Raw genomic sequence first — 27886 nt, 5'->3', positions numbered from 1 at the left:
CACCATCCGAGGAGGGAGGAGTGTTGTGTCCACTGCCTTGCAGACGTAGCCATGCATGGAATATTGCTGATTGGCTGATCCGCTTCAGCTGAAGCGGGAAGAACGTGGCTTGCTGATTGGTTGCCCCCTGACAGCTACTGGCTTTATAAAGAGCTGTCAGACAGACTTCTATTTTCTTGTTGCCGTTTTACCTTGCTGCTGTTTTCTTACTGGTTACTGGTTGATTATCATTCCAACAAAGGGATTGTTCTAAGCAATCCTGTCTTGCTTAGTTTCTGCCATCTAGTACCAATCCAATAAATATCATATACATGAACTCTGGATTTATATATAAGCAGTCCTTGGGGTAAGAAAAAATTCTATTCTTAAATCTGCCTTTGATTCAAATTTGTTTATTGACACTTGTACTTATGAATGGATTGCATATTACTAAAAATGGGAAATGTGATATACCACTTAAAACCACTGAAAACAGACTTTTATTAAAAACAATTTACATCTTCAAAAGACAGCCCATTTGTAGGAGTATGAGTTATCCGTACGTCAGCTATTCCTAACTAGGGACTGCCTGTAATAGGCCTAATTAAAATGTGTTTGTCTAGTGCAGGGGTCCCCAAGTCCAAGGCCACGGCTGGTACCAGTCCTTGGCCTGTTAGGAATTGGGCCACACAGCGCTGGAGGTGAATGGCGGGTGAGCAAGCATCTGCCCATTAGTGGGATCTAGGTTGCACCTGAAACCATACACACAGACACGTATGCGCACATGCACACACACACATACCATCCAGGGAAAATTGTCTTCCATGAAACTGATCCCTGGTGCCAAAGAGGTTGGGGACCACTGGCCTAGTGTATATCTCAATGTGAATTTATCCTATACCAGCTGATAACCCTGTGCTGTACGGGTATTTATTTATCCCAACCCTCCTTCCATGAATGTGGCTGCAATTTCTATGTGTTGGATTTCCCCACTACCACCAGAGGAAGCCCCCTTGTGGAGTACTGTGAAGCCATTACCATGGCAACTCCACAGCCCTGTACAGTAGAAGCCACTCTAAGGCACAACAGGCTGTATCTTAACAGAATCCCCCCCCCCCAATCAGGGGTGTTAGAGGTGTCTTACCACCATATTATTTATTTCCAAACAAATAATAAAGGCATCACCCTCCTCCATTACATCAAGGGCACCACAGATAAAATCAGCTAAATTCTCCACAAACACAATATCAAGACAGCCTTCAACACTGACCAAAAATAGCCAACATCTTAAGAAACCCCAAAGACAAAATCCAGCTAGAAAACCAAGGAGTCTACGAAATACCATGCAAAATCTGCCCTGCAACATACATAGGACAAACGAACAGGAGAATAAATGCATGCATCACAGAACACAAGAACGCAGTAAGAAAAAAAGAAAAAACTTCCTCCCTTTTCCAGCACCTTAAAGCTACAGGACCTGAAATTAATTTTGAAGGAACCAGATTAATCTCCAAAACTAAACACTTCAACAAGAGAATAATTATGAAAGCTATCGAAATAGAGAAACACCCCCACAACATGAATAAATGTGACGATACCTCCCGCCAACCAGACATCTGGAAACCAGCCCTAGTCAACGAAGGAGCCCCACCCAGGCCGTTACAACACGAAACAACAATGGACACACAGCCAGAACCAATCAGCACCAATCTACCAATCATGATACAACCACACAACCAATCATTCCACTTACTGAAATAAAGCCAGCACTCCACCTCCCCACACCAAGATTTATAGAAATATGGCAGATCCGATCACACTCTAAGCCAAAAACCCAGCCTGAAGATGGCGAGTGAGACCTCGCTGAAGAATTTATGATAAAGTTATATTTGTTGCAAGAAGATGACTGAAACTATAGGTTTGGGGCAAGGATGAACCCGTAGAAGTCTGTAGACTACATTAATACATTTTAAATTTTATCATTCACTTAGTCAATTAATATATAATTTATATACTTTGCTAGTTTGTACTTCATATTGATGTGGGGGCTAACAAATTATTCTCAAGCACACAGTACCTTCTGTGAGAATGCCTGTATTGAAAAATGTATTAAAACTGATGTTTATGAATGCTTGCTAAGTGAGAAGGGGGGGGCATATTTGCAATATCAAAAGCTTAAAAGGGAATGTTAAATGTATATATGTGGGCTAATCCATTTCTTTAAAATTGAGTAAGAACACAATAGCATTAGGGAAAACAAGAACCTACTTCTAAATCCTACAATGTTGGTTGGCACACTTTATTTCACACCATTTTTAACATCAGACAACTCTGAAACACATTTGCCAGTTCACATTTTTTTCCAAGTCAGTATGATTAACTATGTTTTGTTGAATAAGTCAGAATTAGGTAAGTTTATATACCACACTAAAATAGAATCAAACTGCCTGAACTCACACATCATGCTAATCCATAATGTGGTTTGCTTGTTTGTGGTCTAGCACGTTACACAGTTTGTAAATCAATGTTTGCGGCTTTGAGCTCAACCTTCTGAGATTACGTACAATATTGTTTAGCATGACACATAAATTCCACCCCCAGCTTCAGGAGTTGGATCGTGTGCGATAAACAAAATGTTTTCAATTAGTGCTAGCAAAAGGACTACTGATTCAAGCAAAGATTTCAATCAGTCTTTGCTTAAACATATTTTATTCAGTAAACCATAATTTGGCTGGGTTTATACAATACATTAAACCATAAATAAACCAAATTTTAGCTCAGCATATTGGGATGAATCCAGACACCCAGCATTTTAAAATATATAGTAGATCCATTTTAGAGAGCCAGTTTAAAGTAGTGTCCATTTTAGAGAGCCAGTTTAATGTAGTGGTTAAAGCATCAGGCTACAACTGAACAAAATGAGTTCTAATAACCTCTTAGGCACAAAGCCAGTCATTGTCAATCAGCCCTAGGAAGAAAGCAATGACACACTGCTTGTGAAATGTTGCCAAGAAAATTGCAACTTTGAACCAGACAATCACTAGGTGTCCTACCTCCCAAAAAATATTTATTTAAGAAAGAGGGAGAATTTAAAGCAGTACCCTGTTTTCCCCAAAATAAGACCTCCTTGGATAAAAAGCCCAATCAGGCTTTTGAGTGCATGCACTAAAATAAGCCCTCCCCGAAAATACTGCAACACAGCAGCAGCTATGAGGTGACCACGTTCATGTCCTGCACTTCAAAATAGGACCTCCCCAAAATAAGGCCAAATGCTTATTTTGGGGATCAAAAGAAAATAAGACACCCTGTCTTATTTTGGAGGAAACACAGTAAATTCATGTGCCTCTTTCTATTGTGCAAGGCTCTGTTCCATCTTGGCTAGGTATAATCACAGCTGATCAATACTCAGATGGTATTTTGCCAAGTGTCAGGGCAGTGATCAGATGCCCAGGCAATTTATTCTTTTGGATCCAGAGACAATGAGTATTCCAGTAAATAGATCTTAAGCTTTATTACTCTACTGAAACAAACATAGTTAAAAACAATATTTCTTACCAGATGCCAGGAGATCCTTAATAAGAGCAGAGGTACCCCAGGGTGGCCAAATTTTCAACAGTACCTAAAGCTAAGTTCACTTGCAGAAGCTCCCCACAAATAACAACCACCCTGCAGTTTTGATCAAAATTTGATAGCCCTGATATGGTCAAGTGTACGACCTGAGCAGTATAGTATAGTATAGTATAGTATAGTATAGTATAGTATAGTATAGTATAGTATAGTATAGTATAGTATAGTATAGTACAGTACAGTACAGTACAGTACAGTACAGTACAGTACATAGTATATAGTATATATATTTGGGCATACCGGGGGTTGTAATTATCTAATAGATATATAGTATATAGTATATAGTATATAGTATATAGTATATAGTATAGTATAATATAGCATAGCATAGCACAGCACAATATACAATACAATACAATATAATATCAGAGATGGAAGAGACCTTGACCTCTACTCCAATCCCCCTGCTTAGGCAGGAAACCCTACCACACTTCAGACAAATGGCTATCCAACATCTTCTTAAAGACTTCCAGTGTTGGAGCATTCACAATTTCTGGAGGCAAGTTGTTCCACTGATTAATTGTTCTAACTGTTAGGAAATATCTCCTCAGTTCTAAGTTGCTTATCCCCTTGATTAGTTTCCACCCATTGCTTCTTGTTCTACCCTCAGGTGCCTTGGAGAATAGTTTGACTCCCTCTTCTTTGTGGGAACCCCTGAGATATTGGAACACTACTATCATGTCTCCCTAGTCCTTCTTTTCATTAAACTAGACATACCCAGTTCCTGCAACTGTTCTTCATATGTTTTAGCCTCCAGTCCCCTAATCATCTTTGTTGCTCTTCTCTGCACTCTTTCTAGAGGCTCCACATCTTTTTTTAAAAACTGACTGGCACATGATCCTGGTATGGAAATTCAGGGTGTGAGTCTTTCGTAGCAACAGAAGCTTTGAAACTACGTGATTCTGCCCATCCCCCTTCAACAAACGAAAATGAAAAACGGGTAGCTCAGAGTGAACTCTAAATTTCCAGATTTTTCTTAATATGAAGGTGAAATCAAAACATGTCCCTAAACTCCTGGAAAAAAACCAACGGTCTTCTGCTTTGCCACTATAGATGGGAGAACGTCAGGGCTGAGAACTGAAATGGGAAGTCAAGAAGTCCAGAAAGCGTTGCCGAGGCAGGCAATAGTCGATTACTTCCCTACGCAAAGTGTCGTTGCTGGGAAACAACAGGTACCTGTAATCCTCTGGGTTGAACTCACCTAATTCCAGGGAGACTTTATTTTAAATATCCTAAATGCAGAAACCGAGCCTTTAACTCCTATTCTGCAGAAAGCAAAACCCAAAGGAAGGCAGTGGGACCTAATTTATATTGGGGGTCACTCTCAATAAAGACAGAGAAAGCTGCTGTGGGTTAGTTTCACAAACAAACAAAAAGACCTAAAATTGGCACTTTGGAAAGATGATGCCGGAGGTTCTCAACAAAGTTATAGGATGCTCCAAAACGGGGCAATTTTGCGTCTCACCAGGCAGCTGGGCTCAGATCCCGCCCAAACCTCGCCCAGCACTTAGCAAAAGGAAAAGGGCACCAAGAGGGGAAACAAGAAACGCTCCAGAGCGCGTGCCAGAGAAACTCTCCGGCGAGCCGGCGTTCGCCGCTGCGGCCAATGAGGCGGCGGAGAAGGGAGAGGGGAGGCGGGGCGAGGGTGGATGGGCGGCCTCCGCCTTTAGGGGGGAGAACGCGGGCCGGGCGGGGGCGCAGAGGCGCTTCGGGGCTCGCGCGGGTTGCCCTTTGGCTCGCGACTGCACGCGCGACTCCTGCTGCTCCCGGGACAGGCAGGCGGGCAGCTTCCTTTCTCCGGCTGCAGCCTTCTCTTCCCCGTCCCTCCCTCCCCTACTCCGCCTCCTGCTCTCTCGTCCCTCCTGGCAGCCCTCTGCTGTCCTCTTCTTCCTCTTTTTTTCTCTCCTCTTTCCTCCCTCCAACCCAGGTCTTTGAATCCCCTTTCCCCGACATCCCCCCCCCTTCCCCATACTTCTCTCTCCCCCTACTAGGAGTGACTCCGCTCCCACCGCCTTGCCTTTCCTCCTCCGCCCCTCATTGTCTTCTGCAGCCTATTGCCCAATTTCCAAAGCTGGGGGAAACTCGCTATGGGCGAGGACGAGGCAGTCCCGGCGGCTCTACGGCTCTCCTTCCTCAGCACTAGGTAGAAGAAGCGGGGCTTTTCGGGTACGGCCAGGGAGGGTGAGCTGCAACGGCGGCAACCTCTTCTTGCAGCAGCAGCAGCAGCGGCGGCGGCGGCGGTGTCCGTCCTTCTGGTGATCCGCCAGGCGTCGCGTTGTCTTAGGGCGCTTGGCCCATCGAGCCCGATGTGCGACTTGCTCGACTCGCAGCAGCCGGCCGAGAAACTTAGCAGAATGAAAAAGTTACGGCGAACTTTGTCGGAAAGTTTCGGCAGACTAGGTAAGCCGAGGGAGGAAAAAGGAGGGAGGGGGCGAGCTGGCATTCCTTAGCCCCGGAGCCCCCTGTTCCAACTATTGCCTCGCGACTCAGTGGGTCAGTTTTGCAAGCTGACTTGCCTTGAGTTACTCCTTGAAATTTTGTCTGCTGCCAAAGAAGCTCAGAACCTGTGCTGGTGAGAGTGATGGGAGTTGTAGTCCTGCACCCTCTGGAGTCCGTCCGGCTTGGCTGAAAATTTTTCCATCATAGCACTCCAGTGGCTCGCTGCCCAAGTTTAACGCCGCCTTTTTGTGCGTTAATAATACTATTTTGAAATTTTTATTTATTAAAAAATAAAAGGGTACCCAGTTCAAACCGTTTTATCCAGATATCATCTTGTGATTAAATTGAAGTGATTAACAGCTGCTGTGTTCCGACACTGACTATTAAATGTGTTCATTTTAGTCTGACCCTTAACAAAACGTTTAGCTGCTACTGGGTATTGATCATATTTAGCATAATATAAATTGTCTATAATCTGTTTAAATGCTGATGTAGTTTGACATGGAATATCTCCAAATAGGGTAATTGAATGGCAGCATACACTCTCCTTGTAAAAATAATTGATATTAATTTGTTATGAACAATTAGAAGTAGAAAGTACTTTGAATTAATTGAAACTTATTTTTTAAAAATGGATTCAAATCCCTTCAAACTATGCTTTTGGAAAAAAAAAAAGGTCCCCCCCCCCCCATGGATGAATGTTAAGAAAATATAAGGCATATAAAAAGTGTATGGACCTTAGGACTGACTGCAGCTTTCTAATGTACTAGATTAGTGGCTTTCCTGTTACATATTCCAGATGACCAAATTATAATTTGATTCATTATTTTGTAATGCAAGATTGAAGTCAAAGGATTCCCTACAAAGGGTATGGAAGTGGAAAAAGTTAAATTTATCAAAGGGTATGGAAATTAAAAATAAATAAATATCAAAAATAAATGAAGAATATTGTAATAAAATTGTTACATCAAATCAATAATAGAGGTAGATAGTTGTAAGTTCCATTTAGAAAGAAGTTCTATTTCTTTAATAGAATCAGAATGATTCTTTTCTAAAGTATCATTTATGAATATTTGGTTCCAATTGCTTGCATACTTGAAATCGCTTAGTATCCCTTCGGGCCAGAATGAACTTTTTAGAATTGGTTCTCCCAGTTGTGAGATGGAACAAGTGGCACATGTAAACTAATTGTGTTTCAGAAAAGATAATCTTCAGTGAGCTATGTGTGAACTGCATTTGAAAATGGGATTTAATTCTTGCACCATCAACAACAATAATAATAATAATAAATTAATAATAATGTTTTTTATAACAAAAGACCCTTTGGGAAATGGGTACCTTGTTCAATAATAATAGTAGAAAAATAAAAATGCTTCCATATGCCTGAGTGGTAAGACATCATTTGGAAGTCAAACTAATTTCTAACTATAGAAGTTTTCACTTGCCCATTAATTTGGGATTTAAGTTGTTTGGAATCTAAAGTGCTGCTGATTTGGTACTTCACCAAAGATATTGCAAGTTGTCCACAGTATATGAAAAAGTTCACTGTGTGCATTGTACCTTTTATTTCTTATATCTTTTATTCTGGTGGCTAAATTAGCCATCCGAATAAAAGGTACAAGGAATAAAGGTACAAGGAATAAAAGGTACAAGAAATAAAAGGTACAAGGAATAAAAGGTATTAGCCACCATATGTTGCTCGGAAATTACCTCTGCTGTCCCAATGTTCCTGTAATCTTTTGGCACTTCTTGCTTTGTAAATATAGAAACACCTTTTGGATGACACAATATGATGCTGTGTCATCAATACAGATGCATATAAGATGTCATATTTACATTGGATGTTCTACAGCCATCTCATGCCTTATTCATAGATTTCTCTCTATTCATCTGAATAATATATCAGAGTATACATAGGAATGTATACTCGAAGCAAATTTCACTAGATGCAAGTTGATTTAATGTTGTTTATTATATTTGTACCCTGCTTTTCTTCAAGCAGCTCAAGGCAGGTAACATTTTTCCACTTCTTTTTTACAGGTTGGCAAATACAGTGCCAAATCTGCCTCTGAAATACATGTCAAGTTATTTTCTGGTCAGAATAAAGGATGTGCATTTTAGGTAGATTATAGAAAGGGATAATGAAATTTGGAAACATTCTATGGAACTAAACTAGTCTTTGTATAGTTCTTTTTGATTAATATAAATTATATGCAAAATTATACACTAGTTTTATGAGGTTTCCTTGAAACAAATAATACATGTTCAGTTGTGCTGATAATGAAAATCTGGGGAATCACAGTGAATTTGAACATTTCAGGTCAGCTCTTCTTAAATTGCTGCCTTCAGATGACTCTATTAGACTATCTCTTTCAAAATTCCGGTAAACATGACCTTTGGGATCTCTGTAGGCCAACATTTTGGGAGCAATTAAGGAAGCCTGTTTCAAATCAACTACTGAAAAGGAAATGAGTGAATGCCCTTACTGTATAGTGTTACACCAATCATATTACTCATAATTATTCCTAATTTAATTTTTGGGTTGCTTGAGGATATACAAAGCAATTTTTGCTTGAATTAAAATGGCTGAAGAATATCAGAAGCTTCTTTCCTTTAAACAAAGTTGCTTGTGACTCTGGACTCCTCAAGTGTAAAGACTTTTTTTCCCTCTTTGGGACTTCTACTACTATTTGTCTGACCCAGATGTAGAACTGAATCTTTAGTGTGGATGTTAGGAAGCTCAAATGCAAAATAAAGGCATGATTTGCCAATAATATCAACCCTGGGGATGATTTCTGAATAGCATTTTATCTGAGCTAAATTTCTATTGATGCTAAGTACCTGATAGTACAGTACTGGTGTCCTTGCTAAAGGGCTGAAAGTCAGCAAACCATTCAGATAAATAAAAAAGGGCCCATTAGTCATGACCTGTTACTCCCGTTTATAATGTTTAATTATTTTAATGCTTGAGCAAAGTGTTTTGCTTCAAGCTGTTTGTTGTAGACATTGCAGATTGCTGTAGGAATGCATTTCATTCATTAATCATAAGAACTTGAGCTCCCTTGGCCAAACATTGTGGATCTGTATTTTATTTCACACACTGGCTAGCTGGCTAGCTAGCCCTGAAAAAATCCACTAATGGTGGCCTTCTCAAGCTGTTGCCACCCAGCAGCTGCTGTTTGTTGGCATCCTGCCTTAAACCCTGGGTGGTCTGTTTTTGAACTCATACTTAATAGCCATTGATAGATTTCCTCCCTGAATCTGTTAATTTGCTATTGAAGCTAATGGGTAGGACAATATCACATTGCAATTTTTTCTATAAATGAATTATGTATAATGTGAAGTACTTTCTTCTGACCGGTCACTTTCACTGAATGTGTAATACATTATTAGGAGGCAAAATATATTGTGCATAATTCTTTTTTTTAAAAAAAATCATAAAGTAACATTGTTTTCAAATCTAACAAGCCCTCTGTGCATCAGGTACTAACGTCCAACCATATTACGATTATTGTGAAGTTCTTCTGTTTTGTCTGTTATAAGCCTATTGGCAGACAATTTTATCGAATGTCATTTAAATTTCAGCATTAAGAAAAACAGAAGTTTTTTTTAAAAACAATATCATTATATAATTAAAATTGTAAGTATCTGACACAAGTGATTGCTCTGTGTCTTTTATTTTAAGTGAGATCTATCTCCTTGATTTTTGTGACTCAGAAAAGGGTTTTGCATTTATTTTAATCATACTTCTTATGCTCCTTCTATTGCTGATATCTATTGCATCTACATTAAGGGAAGTGTGCAGTGGGGTATCCCAAGGCCCTGTTTTAGACCCACTACACTTCAACATCTTCATCAATGATTTCGATGAGGAGATAGATGGAGAACTCATCAAATTTGCAGATGACACCAAGCTAGCAGGAATAGCCAACAAACACTGCTTAAGATGTGAAAAGCTCTTGACAGACGTGCACATTGGGCACTATCTAACAAAATGAAATTCATTGGTGAAAAAAGCAAAGTTCTACATTTAGGCAAGGAAAACCAAATGCACAGGTATTGTAGAGGTGGTACTTGGCTCAGTAAATAGTAACTATGAGAGGGATCTTGAAGTCCTATGGACAATCATTTAAATATGAACTAGCAGTGTGCTTCTGCTGCCAAAAAAGCCAACACAATTCTAGGCTGCATTAACAGAGGATTAATCAAGATCACATGAAGTGTTAGTATCACTTTATAATGCTTGGAATACTGAATCCAGTTTTGGTCGTTACAATGTAAAAAAGATGTGGAGACTCTAGAAAAAGTGCAGGGAAGAGCAACACAGATGATTACGGGACTGGAGGCTAAAACATATGAAGAATAGTTGCAGGAACTGGGTATTTCTAGTTTAATTAAAAGAAGTACTAGAGGTGACATGATAACTGTATTCCAATATCTCAGGAATTGCTACAAAAAAGGTAGTCAAGCTAATTTGAAAAGCACCTGAACGCAGGACAAGAAGTAATGGGTGGAAACTAATCAAGGAGAGAAGCAACCTAGAATAAGGAGAAGTTTACTGACAGTTAGAGTAATTAATCAGTGGAACAACTTGCCTCCAGAAGTTGTGAATGCTCCAATGATGGAAATTTTGAAAAGAGATTGGACAACCATTTGTCTGAAATGGTATATAGTTTCTTGCCTCGGGTTCGACTAGAAGGCCTCCAAGTCTCTTCCAACTCTGTTATTCTGTTCTGATTGGAGCAGTGGTGGAATTCAAATAATTTAATAATCGGTTCTCTGCCCTAATGACCACGGGTAGGCGTAGCTTGGTAGTCATGTGATTGGGTGGGCGTGACCAACTCAACATCTCTCACGTTGGTGGATGCTTCGCCTTAGCTATTACAGTGTAATGAGGGTTAATCGGAGGGGCAGTTTCTGTAAGCAGGGCAATAAAGATTAGGCTAAAAACAACACCAGAATGTTTCCCTCCTGCCTTCCTTACAGGATTAGCCCTGTAAAGTGGAAAAAAACAAAATGAGATTTCTTTCAACAACTGGTTCTCTGAACTGCTTAGAAAGTTAACAACCAGTCTCCCAAATAGGTGCAAATTGGCAGAATGCCACCACTGGATTGGTGTGAAAGACAGATATATATTCTGACTCCGATAATGTCAGCCTTAACAGGTAGACTAGATGGGAAACATGACCAGATAAGCTAATTCTGCTTTATTGTAAAGTTACACCAAGAGCATCTTACATGCCTCAAAATATATTTATTCTTATATCAGTTATATAGCCCAATAATTTCCCTCCCGAGCCTCTAGCTCTGCCAACTCTGCAGCTGTGGACTTATCTATTCCCCTTATCTGATTGTTCCTTAACCAAGCATCTCTGCTTGGTGTCCCAAGGTCATTGTCACAGACCATTTCAAATATGTGGTGAATTACAGTACTACGGAATTTTATAACTTAAAATTATAGTTTTGCAAACTTTAATAATACTACCCAAGTTACATCAGATCAGTGAGTTCTTAATTTTTATATACAAGCTTTTCTTTTATTTAGACCTAAAGCAACTTATTTAATGATTAATTCAAACTCATTTGGCAATCTCAGTATTGAATTCGATTTTAGTACTTTTAGGACTTCAGAATTAAAGTTAGCCAGTATTTTAGAGCCTGGAGTCACATAGCTCTGGATGCCTGATTATGATACTGCGAAGCAGCAAGAGCTATAAAGATAGGAACATTTTTTTTTTGAAATATTAATTGTATTTTTGACTGGGAATTCTTTGGAAATTAGTTATAAATGATTTATCTTCTTGGCACACTAGATTCCAGATACAGAAAAAGGTTTTATATCCTAGTATAGGTGTCTACATTCCCCTATGGTAGTTGGACAAAATTACAGGCAACCTTTGAGTCACAACAATTTGTCAGCTCTTCATTAAAAGTCCTGTTTTTACTTTGGAGATTCTTCTTCCTTCTTCAGATGAAACTTAATTCTGAGCACATATAAGGAGTAATATATTTTTTGGAGTATAAGACACACCAAGGTTTTGAAGAGGCATTTAAAAAAAAAAAGTTTTTGCACTCTGCAAACCTCCCAAAACAGGTCAGTTTTTCCGCAAAAATGGGCCCGGTTAAAAAAAAAGGCATGAATAGCCCTTAGGCAGCTTTTAGAGTGCTCCTGGGGGGATGGGGAGGGGTAAAAACGAGCAAAAAACAGCCCTTTTTTGTGAAAATGGGCCCTTTTTTGTCAACAAAAGGACATTAGGAAGCTTATAGAGTTCTCCTGGGGGCTGAGGGGCAAATTGAGCAAAAATTGGGTTGTTTTTTGCTCATTTCTGCCCACCCCAACCCCCAGGAGCTTTCAGAAAGGCTACAAGCTATGCACGGCCATTTTGGTGAAGGGGCGGGGTTTCAGGAGGCAAAAATGCTGTATTCTGTGTATAAGACACACCCAGATTTGAAGCCTCTTTTTTTGAGGGGAAAAGGTGCTTCTTATACTCTGAAAAATATGGTGGGTAGGAAACTTGTTGATGTGGCTCACGGTCCTTTTACAGACACACACACATGTCTTGCTGTTGCTGTGCCCATATCTTTAGTTGAAAGAAATGAATAAATGGAAAATGGAAAACAGATTCGTTACAAAACATCACCATTCCTTAGCATCTTTCTTCAAAATAGTAATTTTCTGTTCCACATGAATCAGAAAGGTGGTATCTTCAATCCTTTGTTTGAACAGGTGACCTTTATTCAGGTAACAGTAAGGATAAGCTGTAGTGCTAAAAAGCTATGAGGCTAAAGAGAAGAGTGAGTTTCCCTTCTATTAATGTCTTATGTGGCAGCCATCTGGTAGGAGAACTCGGAATGTACTTTTTAAAAGTGCACTTGTTCTCACTGACAGGATCTTTTTGTTAATAAACAAGGCTCTGGTTTTATTTTCTGTCCCTTGAAACTTGATTATTACGGTGTGTTGTCCTGTCCAATAAATCTATAAAAGCAAAAAAAAAATAAAAAATGGTGTGGTGCTTGGAGATACTATCACACAGGAAAGAACAAATCTGTCAGATTTCAAGTCCACATGTAACACTCCTTGCTTGACAAAAGCTGCAGAGAACAATTTATTGTTTGTAGTGTATTGTTTGTTGTTTTCCAGCACTGCCTCAGTATACCTCTCCATTTATTCAACAGTTTCAAGCAGCATATGTAGCCCCTCTTCCTTTTTTCTCTGTGATAACATTTGTTCTTAAAAATAGTATAAATTATAATTTATATACACTAAGCATATTTCTTTTTCCACATATTAAACCAATAAATATACCCTTGAAGAGACAGAATCACACATATTTTTTCTAAGAGAAGTAATTTTATTCAAGTTAAATTAAATAACTACAAAGAAATATTTGTTTGCTTCTTAGCATTCTGTACTAGTAATGTAAACTAATTAGATAACAAATTATATCTTTTTTTCTAGCCTTGAAGAAAGATGATAATGACTTTGATGAGGTAAGTTGTATTTTCTACTTTCAAATTTTATTTAAACATATATTGGACAAAATATTTCAATTTAAAAGAATAATAATGACTAGAAAGAATAAATTATACAACAAATAGACGCACACACCATGAAAAAACTACATGAAACAAATGTAATGTAATTTGATATAATTGTATTTATAATTGTAAGAAGAAATTCTCATTTTATACACCCATATTGAACATTTCTAGTTTTAAAAGGTATATGTATAAAGTAATTTATTATGCTGATTTAATTTATAAAACGGTACCAAAAAGAAATAAAAAGTATTTGTTGATATGTTAGTTTTTTTAGCAATTTCTTTTTCACACTTTTAATTATCACTGATATGAAAAAAGATGTACTTTAATTCTCCCAGTTTATTGTTATAGTAAATTTATAGGAAGAAAACTGAATGATCTTTACATTGCACTATTTTATGTTTTTCTTCAAGAATATAGCTGCATTAGAATTATTTATTAAACACTATTAGTAAGAGTAATTTTATCAATGCCTTCAAAAACCCCTAGCCAAAATGAGTAACATGACACTTTTCAATAGGAATATGAAATAAATATAGGAATATGAAATAAATATGTAATACACTTTTAAGGATATGTAACATGATTTTGTAAATTTATAATGGATGGTTTCTGAAATAGATTTAAATAATATTTTTATATTACCAAATGTTTTGTATTGACTCATCAAATTTCAAATCCCAACTCATTTTCTGTTCTTTTAAATATTTTCAAGATATTTCTATTTAATGTAAGAATTTCTAAAGTATTGATGAGATTATTCTGATTTAAAGTGTTTTAGAAATCTACTATACTTCATACTTTGTTAATACTCTTGATTTATAAGATCTTATGAGTTGAAAAAAAAAACTGAATATGGTTGCATAAAACCATATTAGAACTTGTGACTATTTTTTCTCCAGAAAGATACTCAACAGAAATCTTCTTTTAAAAATGGAGTGATAGGCATGAATAATTAGGACCACCAGTTAGGCTACAGCATAGAAGATTTATTTATTTATTGTTATGAGTCCATGGTGGCGCAGTGGTTAGAGGGCACTATTGCAGGCTACTTCTGCTGCCTGCCATTGGCAGTTCAACACTTACCAGGCTCAAGATTGACTCAGCCTTCCCTCCTTCTGAGGTGAGTAAAATGAGGACCCAGATTGTTGGGGACAATGTGCTGATTCTGTAAACCACTTAGAGAGGACTGTAAAGTACTGTAAAGTGTTATATAAGTCTTAAGTGCTATTGCTATTCAAGCCTATACACAAGAATCTGATCAACTAAAATTTAACACTAAATTGGCTCCAGATAAAGGTCAACTGAATTCAAGATGGATTGAACCTGGAGTGCTTGTGGGAATTCAGTGGCTCTAAACGGATATGCACTTAATTTCCCATTTCTGCTTGCTCTTTTCTACAGGAATCATATTTTTCAATATGTTTAAAATTTAAGTGGCCTACGAATAAAATAAGTTTTTGAGAGTTTATTCAAAACTAAAGTTCAAGTAACTTTTAACATATAAATCTGTGATAGAGAATATTAATTTATTTCAGAAATTCAAAGTATTGTCCTAAAAGTATTGTGCGCCTTGAGTTAATTAATGTCAGTTGTTTTAACTTAAAAGTAGGCAACTGCATAATTTATAGTTCTGAAATGGAATGTTCTGAAAGATTCTAGAATGCACCATTCCTTATTGGCTCCTTTCTGACCAAGCTATTCCAGAAATAATTTTTAATTTTTCTTAAAGTTAGTTTTTTGAACAAGAAATGTTTCTTGTTTTAGATCAGTGGTGTCAAACTCAATTCCATTGAGGTCCACAGGGTTGTGTTCGACCTCAAGGGGCAGGGTGTCACTCATGTGGGGGGAACCTGTGGTGGCCCAAGCACTTTTCAGCTGCAACAGCCTCTTGCAACCCTTTGCCAGCAAAAAAGCAGTTTGCAAGGGCCATGCTTGGCCCTCCCGAGCTACTTTTTAGCTGCCAGAGGGACCATGAGCTTGTCCTTTGCTGTTTCCAGGGTAGCCCTGCAGGCCAGATCTAAGCAACCAATGGGTCTGATCTGGCCTCTGGGCCTTGAGTTTGACATCCCTGTTTTAGATGAAAGAGGGACTGAATTGACTTTTGTTTTTACATATTCCTACTGAATATTTTTCAGTTTTACATATTCTTACTGAAAATTATCATCATAATCACAACAAATCTCAATGATAGTTCTATTTATATAATTTGCCTGATCTTGATTTTTTTAAATAATCCCATACCTATAAAGAAAAAAAATCCTTGTTATATATGGAAGTTGAAACAAATAAAATTTATAAAGAATCTGCATTGGTGAAGAAGATAAAAACAGATTATGTTTTTCAACTAACAAACACCTGTAATAATATCTAGTAAGAATCTATTATGAGTCATTTGCCTCTTTGCCTTAATTTATTACTGGATTCCAAATGAAGGCCTAGTCCTATCGTTTAGATAACTGTTGCTTTAATTCCATCTCCTTTAAGACTATGTTTTGATCTTCTGTTCTCTGAAAACTGAGAAGCAAATAGGTATGGTTAATGTGAATTGGAACTTAAAAGGAAATGGAATATGGCACTCCAGAAATCAGGTTTCTGGAATGATGAATTCAATGAGTTTGTCTTTATACTGAATTTGTGAAAGTACAGAAATTATGTCAAAGTATAAGCCCTATAATTGTTTCATTTAAAGTCTGAGTCATAAATTCTGTAACCAGACCTGTATCAGGCTGTTCTTTTAATTGTATTATAAATCTGGCATGCTTCTAATGTTTTGTTTCTTCTCTCTGGAAGTGACTAGACTGTTTATAAAATTTACAGGATGTTAAGAGTTCCTTAGAATTCTATGATATAGGAAGAAAATATTAAACTGTACTTCAAGTGCTTGTCCCAAATTAAATCTCAAATAAGATAAGACTTTTTGTGTGTGTTTGGAATGGATAGCCTTGTCTCCCACAAAGCATATACTATTATCAATTGTTATAAACATAGGGGTTTTTGATTTTTGCAGTGTAAGAATCTGGTAATTTTCCAATTTATCTACTAAAGTGGCTATAACTAGAGAAAGAGAAAATGATTTAGGTGATATTTAGATGATTTGTTTATGTTCTGCATATCTACAATAAAAGATGTATGTAATCTAATCATGACAAAATACATATACAAGTAGTCCTTATGACTACATATACATATACAAGTAACTTATGACTTCAGTGGAGCAAAAAATTTCTGTTGCTAAGTTTTTAAGTAAGTTGTGCCCCATTTTATGATATTTTTACAGCTGGTAAGTAAATCACTGCAGTTGTTAAATGAATCATGCGGCCGTTAAGTGAATCGGGTTTCACCCATTGGTTTTGCTTGTTGGAAGCCAGATGGGAAGGTTACATATGGTGATTGCATGACCCTGGGATAATGCAACTATCATAAATAAATGAATTTTGATTACATGACCATGGGATGCAGCAACTGTTGTAAGTGAGAAAACCAATCATAAGTCGCTATTTTCAATGTCGTGTAACTTCGAACAGTCACAAAATGAATGGCTGTTAAGTGGAAAGCTACCTATATAATCATCTTACTAGTCCTTTTTTTGGCTGGACAATATTGTATTCCACCCCAGAAAAAAGTAAACAAAAATAAACAGGTAAAACAGGTAAAAGAGGAAAATATACTGATCCATACATTGTTTTACTCATCTACCCTGTTTCTCCGAAAATAAGACCCAACTGGAAAATAAACCCTTGCTTGATTTTTCAGGATGCTCATAATATAAGCCCTACCCAAAATAAGCCCCACTTAAGGTCATCAGCCAGACGGATGCAATTAGTATCGTATTTCCCCCAAAATGAGACCTAACAATGCATCTTTTGGATCAAAAAATAATATAAGACCTGATTTTATTTTTGGGGAATAATGGTAAGCTTCTTAGCTTCATCTTCATGAGGATTTTATCAGTTCCATTCCAACATAATTTTATTGGTCTTCCCCCCTACTCTTCACTCTTCCTTCATATATTTCTTTTGCAATTCCATACTCATCCTGTTTCTCTGTATGGCCAAAATGCTGTTATATGTAATTTACTTTGGGGTAAAATTCACATGAATATATTCAAATTAAAAATATTCAATATTCCACTGAAGAGTCTGTGAAACTTTCCGTCTTGCCCATTTTGCAAAGTGTGGGGGAAAGGGTGGCAAAAACAACACTAGTTTATGCAGAGGTGCCATTAGGAAGTTCATTGTATAAAGAGTTTTGTACTTAGTCACCACAAAATATAACTTTCATTTATTAATATTATTTAATCAGTGCTATCCCACACTTTTAAAAAATGAAATGGAATTAGGGCACTTGCTGTATTTAATATATGCCCCATGAAAGTATTGAACACCTGGGGAATGGGTCCTTTTGCAGACAACCTCTAACTTTCTGTCAATTTTACGGATCTACTAAAACTTTCAAGTATAGTTCTGAACCCAGATAGATCATTTTGCAAAAGGCGGATTGAACAATGTGTAGAATTTAATGATTCTGATGGCTCCCCATTTTTGGGGAGTTTCAAGATAATCATATGCTGGGTTGGCCTGAGAATAGGCCCAATTGGGAATTAACCCAATTGAAAATCTATGGCCCAGCCAGAAAACCCAGTTAATAGAAGCAATCATTCAATCTTGGTTTCATATTATAACAGTTGCAGAACCATAAAACTTGGCTCATTCTATGGAAAGACGTTATATGGATTTAATTTATGCTAAAGGTATTAAAGTATTAACTGACATGGTAATAAATTTTGTACATCTTGTTTCACTTTTCTTCTTTATGAGTGCTATTCTAACAGCAAAATCTTCATAAAAGTTATTGCATTACATTCTTGATTAAATTATCTTTCCATTGATATATAATTTTATGGTACTACTGCAAAAAAAGAGGGTGTTATTAGCTAGTTTTAGAAAATGCACTTTTTTCAAAAGGTTTCCACAATTTTGGCCACTACTGTATGTTCTCAAAACACCTATTAATTTAATGGGACTTTTTAAGATATTATGACTGTGCACTATAAAATAAATGGAGGACATAATATATTTCTGGAGATCTTTAATTCTTTTATTCTATCTCATAGTTGACAAAGCAAGCAGGGCTTTTTTTTTTCTTCAGACAAAGGCATAGAGATTCATGAATTGTCCTGGAATGTTAAGAATCATCAATCGATGGGTGAATATAAATTATTCTTCCTTCTGGTGCTTTATTTATAATTCAAGTTCATTTTGTTTTGTTTTTAAAATGAATGCTAGGGGAAACTTATTGCCAAAGGCTGACTGGTTACTGCAACAGAGAAAATAGTTGGTCTCTGATCCTTTCAGTAAAAAAACAAGATGGGTATCAATCAACTTCTTCAGCCATTTCTGTGCTTTATATAACAAGCTATTGATTTTTACACATGAGCAGTACTTCAATGTAAAAAAAAAAGGAAAAGGAAAAAAGAGGTCAATCTTCTGTCTTTCTGTACCAGGATGATGTTTTGAGATTGAACCAGGAAACTGAAAAGAGGCTGGGTAAGAGAGGGACTGCCAACATATAAAGGGATCTACAAAGAACAAATGAGAGACACTTTTAAAGTGGAAAAAGGAATAGAAAATTCAAAATGAGAGGAAATACTGTACTGCAGTATGAAGTGAAAATCCCAGAGGAAATTTAAGCAGTGAATATAAGGAACTGTTTGAACTTAACCTTATGCTCTCCATGTGGACTTTAGGCTTACCTAGCATGGCAATGGGAACAGATTGTGCTAGTACATCAGATATTGTATTCTTAGTCTAAATTATATGGAAATGATTTTTCCCCTAATTGATAGATTTTCCCTTCTGTGTGTATTTGCCTGAGTTAAAAAAGAAATGCTTTATTAGTACAGTCCTGCTATGAAGGAAGCAATCATTGTATGACTTACAGTTCCTTCATATTTTTAAAGGGACATGTAAGTGGATTTTGGTGAATATAGTCCACTATCTATTAGCATTAATGTATTGATGGGATGCAAAGATGCACTGACCTTATATTTCTGTTTTCCCTTTCTTGTTACAACTGTAAGTGTACACATTTAAAATTTATCGAACTATCTTCAGAGCCAAGTTAGTATTTAAACCAAGACCCACCTAGTTCCAATAATTTCATTTGGAGACCAGTGTTAACCTTTGCCCTTTAAATATTTTGGACATCAGTTCCCATTGACCAGATTGGTTGGACAAATGGGAATTAAAGTCCAAAACATCTGGAGGACATCAATTTGTTTATACGTTCTGTAGCTCTGGTATAGATTTTCACTGGTGGCAGCAGAAAAAGGGGAAAGCGGAAAGTCTTGGTTGTATAAATATGACCTTTGTGCCACTAGTGGAAATGAGGTTAAGTTCCAGTACGAAGCATTTTCAGGATATATGATTTCAAATAGCTTTTTAATTTTCTTTTAGGCCACAGAATCTTGGAACATATTCCATTGCTCTACAAAGAAAGGGCAGATAAATTTGCTTCTCCAATTCCAATTTCATAATTTGCAATCCATTTAAAAACACTTCATTGTCCTATTTTGTGATGCAAATATGCTATAATTAGTGGCCACCATTGCATTTTTCTGTAACAACTAAGAGTGGACAGTAAACCACTTTTTACAACTTTAATTGCATTTTTATATAGTTTTTAAAATTTTTAAATATATATTACTGTATGCTGTTCCCTTTTTCTGAAATGGTAAGGAGATAGCTTAATGTGTGTGTTAATATTAAGATGAAAGGATATTTTTGATATGTAATGTGATATTTCAGTACATAGCTGATTTTCAGAATAGCTGATTTCCTTCAGTATTATTTTTTCATTATACATTTATATTGTAATACAATGCATAATGTGAGCTGTTCCCAATATTTTGGTCAGAGGAAAAACAGAAAAGAGAATAATTTCCTGAAGCTTTGATTTTAATGATAGGAGTTGGGTAATCTACACCTATAGACTGTTTTGCCTCTGCTGATGTTTACATCTTGGAACCACAAAAAGCACTGGAAAAATACCTTCGGTCTCCAACTATTAGTAGATGCCCTGTTGCTAGGCTTATACCTCTTTTCACCCTCCTCATGGCTCTTCCAGTCTTTCTCCTACATCAACAGACAGACGGATGTTAATGATAAATGTCTTCAGTTATCCATGTCCTGGGGACCCAGGCTTGCTGTCATAACCAGGGCTTGAGAGACCTTCAGAAGTTAAGAAGTGATGAGATCAATCTTATCTTCAAGGGAAGCAGATTCCATAATATGGGTATCAGAGCAAAAAAGGTTCACTGCCCAGAGCCTGCTAATGTAGTTCTCTAGATAATGGCACCCATAAAATATCCATTGTAAGATCTGTTGGGGCATCAGGATGAAATTTAGGAGAGGCAGTCCCTTAGATACGGATGTTCAATGCCATGCAGAGCTTTAAAGGTTAACATCAGAACCCTGAATTGGACCCAGAAACAAACTGCAAATCAGTACAGCTCATGCAGAAGAGTTGCAACATGTACTCTTAATAGTAACACACATGCTTTCGCGACTGCACCAGCTGAAGTTTTTGGATAATCATCAAGGACAGCCTCATATAGACCACTTTGTAATAGTCCACCAGGAGGTAATCAAGACATGATTGGCTGAGGAGAGTTCTTTGATTCAGGGAGCTTCAACTTAGGTGAAGTAGAAAAACAAGATGATCATGGCAAGCCCTTTATTTATTGTTGGTAAAAAGTCTTAAGTTCAGTTAACTCCTGCTGAGGAACATTTAATTGATATCACCTACTTCTTGATGACAACAAGAACAAGAAAGTACAACTTAATAAGAACATTGAAAAAAGTTTGATTTATAAAGAAGTGACTCTCCTCAGTTTGCAATCTTTAAGGTAATTAACTACAGCCCATCTTAGAATTTCCCAGAGACTTTCTGTTCTCTATTGTGAAAATCAGATGTTAAACTAGATATTTCTGGTAGAACTCTTAACCTACTTCTGGAGCAGCAGAAGGATGCAACAAGCTCTTTCTGAAATACCAACTTTGCTAAATTGGATGGCCTTTTTTCTTGAGAAAAAATGTATCAGAACAATAACTAGTTTAAGCTAGTCATAACAATTTTTGTTCCTCAAAGTGAAGAACTGCATAAAAATGCAAACTAAGACATAAAAGCCAATATACTTGGGAAAATGTAAGACATATGTTGAATGGCTCCTAAGATAAGAATAATAAGATAGTGGGAAATCGTAAGGAATGAGTGCTTGTGTGTATAAATGCTTTTATGACATGCTAAGTGAACAACATACTCACATTGGGACATACTCTTCCTGTTCGGTCAGCTGGACTGTCTACTTATTTTTATTAAAATTATTTCAGTAATTTATTGACCTCGAATAGCTCTTATTTATGGAATCTCTTAACTTTCATTTTCTTGTTTAGAAGCGAATGAACAAGACCATAACTTTGTTTCCCATGGAATCCATATTTCTGAAAAACCAAAAGAACAAAGGGTTGGTACAGGATTGTATCTTTAACTAAAAAAAATGTAGCAAACCAAAAGGATGGAATACATAAGGAACACTGCATTATTTTCCTGGACTATGGTTTATTTTACAGTTGAAATATATTGTACATAGGAAGATGCTAGGGCCCTCTAATCAGTGGCAGCTGATGCACCCAGTTCAAAAAATGAATTTTCCATGCTTTGTTATTCTCTGCATTACCACTCATCTCTATTTTTTAGGTTTCATACCAGTAGTGGGTTCCTACTAGTTCACACCGGTTCGGCCAAACCTATAGTGGTTTGGTGTCCTGGGTCACTGGTACCGGCTGCAACCCAGGCCTGCCATGCCCCCGAACTGGTTCTCATCTTGTTTTTTGCTTCTGCGCATGCACAAAACAATTTTTATTGCATTGTGCATACATGCGCAGCATGCACATGAGTGAACTGGTAATACTGCTTGCTGGAACCCACCCCTGATTCATACTTCAAAAAGAGACTATTGGGGTTTTGAATTTCTACTCTTTCAGGTTATGGGTTATAACTCTCCTCATTCTAATTGGTATGATAGTAAGTGAAGAGCAAACGTTCTGTAGCAGACAAGTTACAGTTATCTTACTTTATGTACTACTGTGATTTATGTTCTGGAAAACCCTTTTATTAGCTCTTAGGAAACTTTCAAAGGCAGAAACAATATACTTTGGAATCTATATGATAGTGGGAATAGCTTTTATGACTGTATGAGTTTATGAATACAAAAAAACCCTGTGATAACATTGTTGAAAATAGTGTTTTATAAAGTCAAAAAATAATTAAACATTACCAGAACTAACCATTGTCACCAGTGATGGGTTGCTACTTTTTTTTCTACCGGTTCGGGCACATTCGAATTGTCACCCAATCCTAACCAAGGAACCATTAAGCATCCTTTAAATAACAGCCCATTATTTTAACTTTGATCAAGTTGATTAATTTTGCATTCTTTTTTGTTCCTGCAGTTTTTAAAATCCTCAGTTCTTTCATCTGCTTTCTTATACTGTTTTTTTATCTTTGTACTTTCATTTTAGCAACACTAGCAAACCCCTCTTATAAAATCGGTGCAAGGGAATAATCCAAATCACTTATCAAGTTTACTATTCTATTCTGTACTATCCTGTTTCAATTTTTGAAATAACTGTTGTTTCTAAATCCATTATTTTCTTATTGTAAATTGTAATTAATTACACATGTAAATCAATGTCACTTTATTCAGTGAGGCTTGATCCTCTGCAGTTGCACCAGCCAATGGTAATAAAGAATTAAATAGTTCAAAAATCTGTACCTATGAGTCAAACCTTTCTTTTAAAATAGCCATTCCCTCTAATGTCTTATCTTCAAACTCTTTTTAGGAGTATAGGTTGTAAGTAGAGGTTTTCCCCTAGGGAAGAGGATTCTTCCAGACAACAATCAAATAATAACATCAAGTCCATGTGAATCCCTACTTTCCAAAGCCAACAGTAATAATTCTTTTGCTGCGTATTCCAAAAAATAGAAATATAGTTAAACTTTTGGTTTTTTAAAAAGGGATTGAAGGACATTCACCCAGTGATTTCCATAAAATGGGCCACTCTGAGGGTTCTTGATCTTTAAGCAAAGTCAAATAATTTTTTAAAAAGTCAAAATGTTAGTTGAATTTAGAGTCCATATAAGCGACATTAATAACTATAAGTATGGAATCCTATAATACCTAGCCAATCCTAAGCTGATCATAAACACACAGTTGTAAAGCAGCTATTTGACGCACATATGGAGAACTAATGATCTGTCTTTAACTCTGCAGATATTTCAATTATTCATTTCTTGCAGTCCAATGCATTTCCAACCACAATGTTTTCCCCTTCTTTAGAAGAACTTCGCCATTAGGATCACTGGAATTCAGAGTACACTGTTTTTATTAGTGTACTTACACAAGATTAATTCTGTTAGATTAGATCTGAAAAAGAGCAATAAATCCCAGTTCTCTCATCTAAATAATGTATATCCATGTACCTTTGGGAGTTTGGATAGAGCAGCAAAGATGTAAAATTTGGAGCAAGAAGTTATGGAGAAACTTGCATTACCACAAGAATTCTGGAAAAGGTTTTAGTACTCTTAACTATTCTTCCAAAATATACACAATTTGGACAGAGCATAATAGTGTGCAGTTTTTGGAAAACTGTTGCTAACTTGAAGTATTCAACCTATTTAGCTTTCCTGTATCTGCCTCCCCCACAAAAATCATTTGAAAGACAGTGTTCTCATCTCTCTTCTATTAGAATAGATCTATTAGGACAATATATCCAAGGTTTTTTCAGGATCAACTCCATAGAGGCAGATGGAGCTATTGCTTCCCTTAATATAACATTATTTGGAAAAAATCTGCTTTGGTAGATATCATTAAAGTGGCTTGGGTAGATTGTTGGCCTGGGACAATGGAAAATACACCCATACCCACATATACTTTCTTTTTGCATGGATAGGAAAAGTAAGGATGGCTCATAGAAGTACTTTTCAGTATGATTGTTCCTGTCCAGTGTGATTGTTCTGCTTTCTATTGAATGATGGGGAAAACCAATTAAAAATGGTATGCCTCAGTCAGCACTCCCATCATCCATCCTTCTCTTTTCATAAAAGCATGGTTCTGTAAGCTTCCATTTATGTTTTGTTCTGCCTTGGTTGAATATGTACCACTCTAGGATGTTGGTGCTAAATGAGAGAAAACTCCAGAAAATTGAATGTTGTTTTACAGAGACTGTTCTTAGAAAATTTATTTGGACTCTTAACAGTTATTTTGCTTAATGTTAACTATCTGTTCATAGTGTATTGTATAGTGTAAATAGGGTATCATAAATAGAAAGAAATAATTGTTCCTACCAAAAACTGAAATTATATTTTTGGGGGTTGGAGATACTTGTAATAGTTCATTGATGCTTAAACAAAGAAACATGCACAAGTGCTTGTTCATAAGAATGTTTACTTCATTAAAAGTTTAAATGCATCTTCAACTATGAGACCAATTGGAAATAAAACTCAATTTCCATTCATCCTTTTTAATAATAAAAAAGGTTCCAGAAATTTAATTATGCTTAATTTCTGTTTATAACTGCAGAATGGATTTAATAAAACAAATTGCAAAGAAAGAAAATCTCTTTGCATGGTGTCAAACTTCCATGAAAAGAGTCAGATTTTATATAGTTCATTCTGTTGCTACTATTGCTTTTAACAGTTTTTGAATATACAACATACTGTATACTATGCATATTATTTTTGTATAATTTTTGTTTGAACCTGAATTATTAAGGAATTAAAACAAATCTGAGTGCATTATTTATAGACAATTACCTTAAAAACATTTAGCTAATATGAATAGAATTGTTTGTAAAAACATGACAATTAAATATCTCCAATTCCAACAGATTTTACAGGTTTCTTTTTAGTAAATAATAATGGATTAAATTATATAATCTGATGTTTAATAATATAGCAATTTACTATTTATTCTGTTTTAAAAATGCGTTTAGCAAACATTGCAGGTATTTCTTTAAAGTATATTGTAATACACATATTTAAACAATATATTAATCCTATCAAATACTCATCAGTATCAGATTTTATGGTGAGAGTTCAATGAATGATTAGGATAAGAGTTGTGGTGGCACAGTGATTAGAATTGCCCATATTGTGGAGTTCAATCTTGATTGTGGAATTTGATCTTCAGTCATAAAGTTGACTCAGCCATCCATTCTTGCAAGGTCAGTAAAATGAGAACCCAGATTGCTAGGGGCAATATGCTGACTTTGTATATGGAACTCTATATACATCTAATTTCTATTGCTACTGGGCACTTACTCTAGCACTTACCCATGTTTCCCCCCAAATAAGACCGAATCTTATTTTCTTTTGGGCGCCGAAATAAACACTAGAGCCCCCTATACTCCAACACCTGCCTTGCCTCATGATTGCGGCATCAGCATACAGCTCAGCCTCCTGCTCAGAGGTGAGTTCCTACCGGTTCGGACCAGTTCAGCTGAACCGGTAGCGATATGCCAGCCTAGGTTGCAGAACTGGTAGTGACTGCTGGCTGGCCACACCCCCGAATCAGTCCGCTTGCTCACCCCATCCCGCCCAGTCTCTGCTCTGCAACTTGCCTGCCTGAAGCACTGCGCCCCTGATCTGTCTGCCAGCGACAGATCTGTCTGCCTGCTCAGCTAGTTGCCTCTACTCCCTTTCCCTTGGCCCTGCCATGCTTTCCTGCCTTCCACCTGGCTTTCCTGATGTCTCTGTGGCCAGCTTACAAAGGCAGGCAAGTGGATGGCTGTGTGGAAGGGAGGCAAGCATGGCAGGGCTGCGGAGGGAGAGTGAGCAGCCTACTCCCTTCCCTGCAGCCTTGCCATGCTTGCCTGCCTTCTACATAGCCTTACCGGTGGTCCCCCATGCCTGCTTGCCTTCCAAGGTCGGCGTCCAGCCCAGCCTGATCAGTGTGTGGGTGGATGGCTGTTGGTGGAAACACAAACGCTACACTGGGGCTGAGAGAGGTGGCGGCAGTGGTGCTACGGGAGGGCAAGCAGGCATCCTGGGGCTGCTGCACATGCACCCGTTCCATTTCTGCAAAGGTAGGGCGAGCATCTCCTTAAGCTGATGGCATTGCAAAGGTGAGGGGGGCGGCCTGGCAGGCTTTGCAGCCAGCCGCTTTGGGAGAGGTTAGCCTGGGAGGGAAGGAGGGCTGTGAAGCTTATTGAGCAAGAGTCCCTTCCCCCACAGGTTGAGCATCTCCCAAAGCTGCCTCCGTTGCAGCCGCAGCAGGGATGGAGTACAGCCCAGCAAGATAGGTGCCTGAAAATGGAACAGAGGCATGGGCGAAGGCTGGGAGGGGTCTGCAACACACAGGAGGCTTGTCCGGACTGAGCTCGCTGCTCTGAGATGAATGAAGTTTTAGCGTGTGCCATTAGGTTGGCAAGCAAGGATTGGTGGCTTGTAAACGGGGCGCTTTATTCCAGACTAAATCTTAATCTGAATTGAATAAATGTCCCAAGATGTCAAGTAGCCTTCCCAGAAGAAGCTTGAACATGTTGGAGAATGGCAGCTTCATATCTTCATTCTACACAGAGCTGGAGCGATGCTGTGGATTTTCCCCTCGTGCTGCCTACTACCTTCACTTTTCAGTGGGTCTTCCTGAGTACAGGCTGCGGCTGTTGAAACGGAGTGTTAGTCACTGACCTCTCTCTCTTTCTGCCTCCTTTCATGACCCAGTCTCATGATTCTCTGTCTCCTCCGTCTTTTGTATCTTGGCAGAGCCATTTGAATCTGCAGGCCAGTAGCGTTCTGGGAGTGGACAGAGGGATCTAGTGCTGCATGGATTTGTGGCACAATTCCGCATCTGCTTTTGAGGGGGTGTCTCCTTCGGGAAGGCCACATTGGTTTCCAATTCCCGCGCTCAGACGTGTGTATCCAGAATTTAACCCAGGCTTGCCTCAGAGAGGCTGGTCCAGGTTTTCCCGGGTTGGGCCTCCATGGTGCACAGTAAGATGGGCTTCCCATGGATGAGAAAGGGGGTCAGAGAAGCCCATGGAGGCTTGAATTGCGTGCGTCCCTGCCAGTGCCTTATGCAAACGATCCTCCCTTTTTTCAAAGAAAGGGTGGGAAGAGAAGCAGGGATGGGGTCATGTGGTTGGAAAGTCAGGAGTGTGTGTGTGTGTGGTGGGGAGCGTTTGGCAACCAAATGTTGAATGGGAATCTTTCTTGGATTACAAGTCGCTTAGAGAGA

General features: G+C 37.6%; 1 protein-coding gene across 2 annotated transcripts in view; it reads left to right on the top strand.

Annotated features, from left to right (window-relative positions):
* Positions 1 to 5297: 5297 nt before the first annotated feature.
* Positions 5298 to 27886, top strand: part of CDK14 (cyclin dependent kinase 14) — a 251510-nt gene continuing 228921 nt past the window's right edge. For both annotated transcript variants that reach the window (XR_004256835.1, XM_032235075.1), the window contains exons 1-2: positions 5298 to 6006; positions 13505 to 13536. Coding sequence is in view for 1 of the 2 variants with exons in the window: in XM_032235075.1 (XP_032090966.1) it covers positions 5913 to 6006; positions 13505 to 13536 (126 nt within the window). In the remaining variant the exon portion in view is untranslated. The remainder of the gene's footprint in view (positions 6007 to 13504; positions 13537 to 27886) is intronic.

The sequence above is a fragment of the Thamnophis elegans genome, chromosome Z (genome assembly GCF_009769535.1).
Source record: "Thamnophis elegans isolate rThaEle1 chromosome Z, rThaEle1.pri, whole genome shotgun sequence".
NCBI classification, from domain to species: Eukaryota; Metazoa; Chordata; class Lepidosauria; order Squamata; family Colubridae; genus Thamnophis; species Thamnophis elegans.
The sequence above is the reverse complement of the archived record's forward strand: the minus strand, read 5'-3'. Positions and strand labels throughout refer to the sequence as shown.